Source organism: Durio zibethinus, chromosome 4 (assembly GCF_047325235.1).
Source record: "Durio zibethinus cultivar Kanyao isolate XHJ-2024 chromosome 4, ASM4732523v1, whole genome shotgun sequence".
In the NCBI taxonomy this organism is placed as follows: domain Eukaryota; kingdom Viridiplantae; phylum Streptophyta; class Magnoliopsida; order Malvales; family Malvaceae; genus Durio; species Durio zibethinus.
In genome coordinates this window covers 3,147,767-3,149,422 of record NC_143165.1, presented here as the reverse complement: position 1 = coordinate 3,149,422, position 1,656 = coordinate 3,147,767, and the positions used below count along the sequence as shown (strand labels likewise).

General features: G+C 38.5%; 1 protein-coding gene across 1 annotated transcript; it reads left to right on the top strand.

Moving 5' to 3' along the window:
* Positions 1-297: 297 nt before the first annotated feature.
* LOC111287535 (21 kDa seed protein-like) lies at positions 298-1,381 on the top strand. Its single transcript, XM_022878157.2, has one exon. The coding sequence runs from the start codon at positions 485-487 to the stop codon at positions 1,145-1,147; it is 663 nt and encodes a 220-aa protein (XP_022733892.2). The 5' UTR covers positions 298-484; the 3' UTR covers positions 1,148-1,381.
* The last annotated feature ends 275 nt before the right edge of the window (positions 1,382-1,656 follow it).

The window sequence follows — 1,656 nt, the reverse complement described above, 5'->3', positions numbered from 1 at the left end:
AAATTTGGGTCTTGAGCATTATCTAATTACCTTAATTTATGCTTGAGTTATGACGAGCAGTTTAAATTCAGATTCCATTCCAAGTACGTCTAGAAACGTTGCTGCTAAACTTTTACCAGATATATCACCTCACCTATATATTATATATTTAAAAAAAAAAGAAAATAAAAGAAGAATGGGGCCTAGGGTCCATACCAATTTTTGTCTCTTTATCTCATAGAGGTAAGATAAAAAGAAAATGGTCCCACAATTGAGTATTTGATCAATTCTCAGATGTAGTCTTGAACCTTCTCCACTCAAATAACCGTGGTCCCAAGTCCATTTTTGAAACGTGTTATTTGAAAGTTTGTGGCGTTCATGGATTATGAGGTAGTAATGGAAGGCCTTTAATCGAGGTTTCGAATCCTTTCCAACCTCTATAAATTGAGGTAGCAAACCAAGCAACCGGCATAAGAAACAACACATATTGATCAACGTATTAACCATGAAGACCACAACTGTTGTAGTTTTGCTTCTCTTTGCCTTCACAACAAAATCATATTTCTTTGGGGTAGCCAACGCTACAAATGAGCCTGTGCTTGACACTGATGGTGACGAGCTCCGAGCAGGGGTGAAATATTACGTCGTGTCCGCAATAAGGGGTGCTGGTGGTGGTGGGTTAGCTCTTGGCAGGCTTACAGATCAAAAGTGCCCAGAAATTGTTGTTCAAAGACGATCCGACTTGGACAATGGTACTCCAGTAGTATTTTATAATTTGGACACCAATGATGATATCGTCCGCCTATCAACTGATTTAAACATAGAGTTCGTTCCCATCAGAGACAGATTGTGCCTAACATCAACTGTGTGGAAGATTGACGATTATGACACTTCTACTGGGAAATGGTGGGTGACAACTGATGGAGTTAAAGGGAACCCCGGTCCTCACACTTTGCAAAGTTTGTTTAAAATTGAGAAGTCGGGTAATTTCGGTTACAAATTTAATTTCTGTCCTTCAGTCTGTGAGTCATGCAAAACTTTATGCAGCAATATTGGAAGATATGGAGATGATGGACAAATACGTTTGGCTCTCGCTGAGAGTGGATGGCCATTCGTGTTTAAGAAAGCAAGTTCCACGATCAAACAAGTTGTTTATGCGAAGAACTAAGTGCAGTAGTTTTTATATGAACTACTGTACTGCCGAAATAGCACCGCTAGCCGGCTTTTAATTTCCACTAAATAAATGGTTAAGTCTATGCTTGCCAGAAAGTCGGTAAATGTACTGCTATTGTTATGTTGTAAGTTAGCTTTTGCTTTGTTGGAGGCTGTATGGGCTTACTACTGACAGGGTCGCAGCCCAGTTTTGTGCTCTTTCATCTTTATGAATAAATGTTTTTTCTTTCCAAGCCAAACAAATTTTATTTAGTAACCAGATGGTCGCAAAGCTAGAACTACCTAGCAACACGAACGGAAACAACTTTCAAAAAATAGATCGAATTCATGAACCCAAAATTATCCGAATACCAAAAACACTATATGATTGAAAAAAATGGGGATAACAAACACAGAAAATCATCCCATCAAATATCTATTGTCCTTGTCCGAAAAATAACCTCAAACATATGTCCAACAAGCCTCCAGGTCTTTAACCAAATTGTTATAGCATCCGCTGAATTT